Here is a 1,097-nt window from a genome sequence, read left to right as displayed (position 1 = left end):
GTAGGGAAAGGCTAAGTTTCTTTAGTGAAACCAGCACTTCCATTCCCACAACCTTTTCCAAAGAAAAAAGTTGATGATCAATTATGCCAAATTTTTGGAAATTTTCAAGAAAATTCACATTAATATTCCTTTTGCAGGTGCTTTGGAGCAAATTATGAACTACGCGAAGTTTGTGAAGAAAGTAATGTCAAAGAAATGGAAGTTAGATGAGTATGAAACAATGAAATTGATAGAAGAATGTAGTGCTATCCTTCAAAATAAACTTCCCCAGAATAGAAAAGATGCAGGCAGTTTCACTATTCTATGCACCATTGGAAACTCCTCTTTTGACAAAGCCCTCTGTGATATTGGAGCAAGCATCAACATGATGCCTTTATTAGTGTTCAAGAAGTTAGGCCTTGGGGAAGTCAAGCCAACAACAGTAACTCTACAACTAGCTGATAGATCCATCACATACCCCCGAGGGATTACTGAAGATGTGTTAGTAAAGGTCGACAAATTTATCTTCCTAGCCGATTTTGTTTTATTAGATACGGAAGATGATCAGGAAATCCCATTGATCTTATGCAGGCCATTTTTAGCAATAGGAAGAGCATTGATTGATGTACAAGGAGGGCATCTAACATTAAGAGTGAACGAAGAAGAAGTGAGATTCAACATCTACCAAGCAATGAAGTATGTGGATGACACTGACACTTGCCACAGAATTGACTTCATTGATTCTGCTGTGAGAGAAGAGCAATTATTCATTGAGGACTCCTTGGAACAGTGTATGATGTTCAGTGCAACAAAGGATGACATAAAAACTTTTGAAAGGTACACAGGAAACAAGGATTTAGTTGGTTACATATTGGCTCTTGAATCTACACCAATTGAGGACAACACATCGTAGTGTGAAGATATTAAGCAGTTAGTAGGATCAGATGATAAAGAGAGTGATGCAAGCAGCAAAATTGAACTGAAGCAATTACCAAATCACCTTCGCTATGCATTCTTCGAGGACAATTCTACATCTCCAGTTATCATTTCTTTATCACTCACAAAGGATGAAAAAGATAGATTATTGAAAGTGTTAAGGGAACACAAGGCTGCTTTGG

At 37.5% G+C, this 1,097-nt stretch overlaps 1 protein-coding gene across 1 annotated transcript; it reads left to right on the top strand.

Moving 5' to 3' along the window:
* Nucleotides 1-137: 137 nt before the first annotated feature.
* On the top strand, nt 138-892 carry LOC111387030 (the record flags this gene model as incomplete). The annotated part of the gene is made up of 1 exon (XM_023011548.1): nt 138-892. A coding segment is annotated over one exon (755 nt), but the record flags the coding sequence as incomplete, so codon positions are not given.
* Between the last annotated feature and the right edge of the window lie 205 nt (nt 893-1,097).

Source organism: Olea europaea, unplaced genomic scaffold, assembly GCF_002742605.1.
Source record: "Olea europaea var. sylvestris unplaced genomic scaffold, O_europaea_v1 scaffold38469, whole genome shotgun sequence".
Classification (NCBI taxonomy): domain Eukaryota; kingdom Viridiplantae; phylum Streptophyta; class Magnoliopsida; order Lamiales; family Oleaceae; genus Olea; species Olea europaea.
The sequence above is the reverse complement of the archived record's forward strand: the minus strand, read 5'-3'. Positions and strand labels throughout refer to the sequence as shown.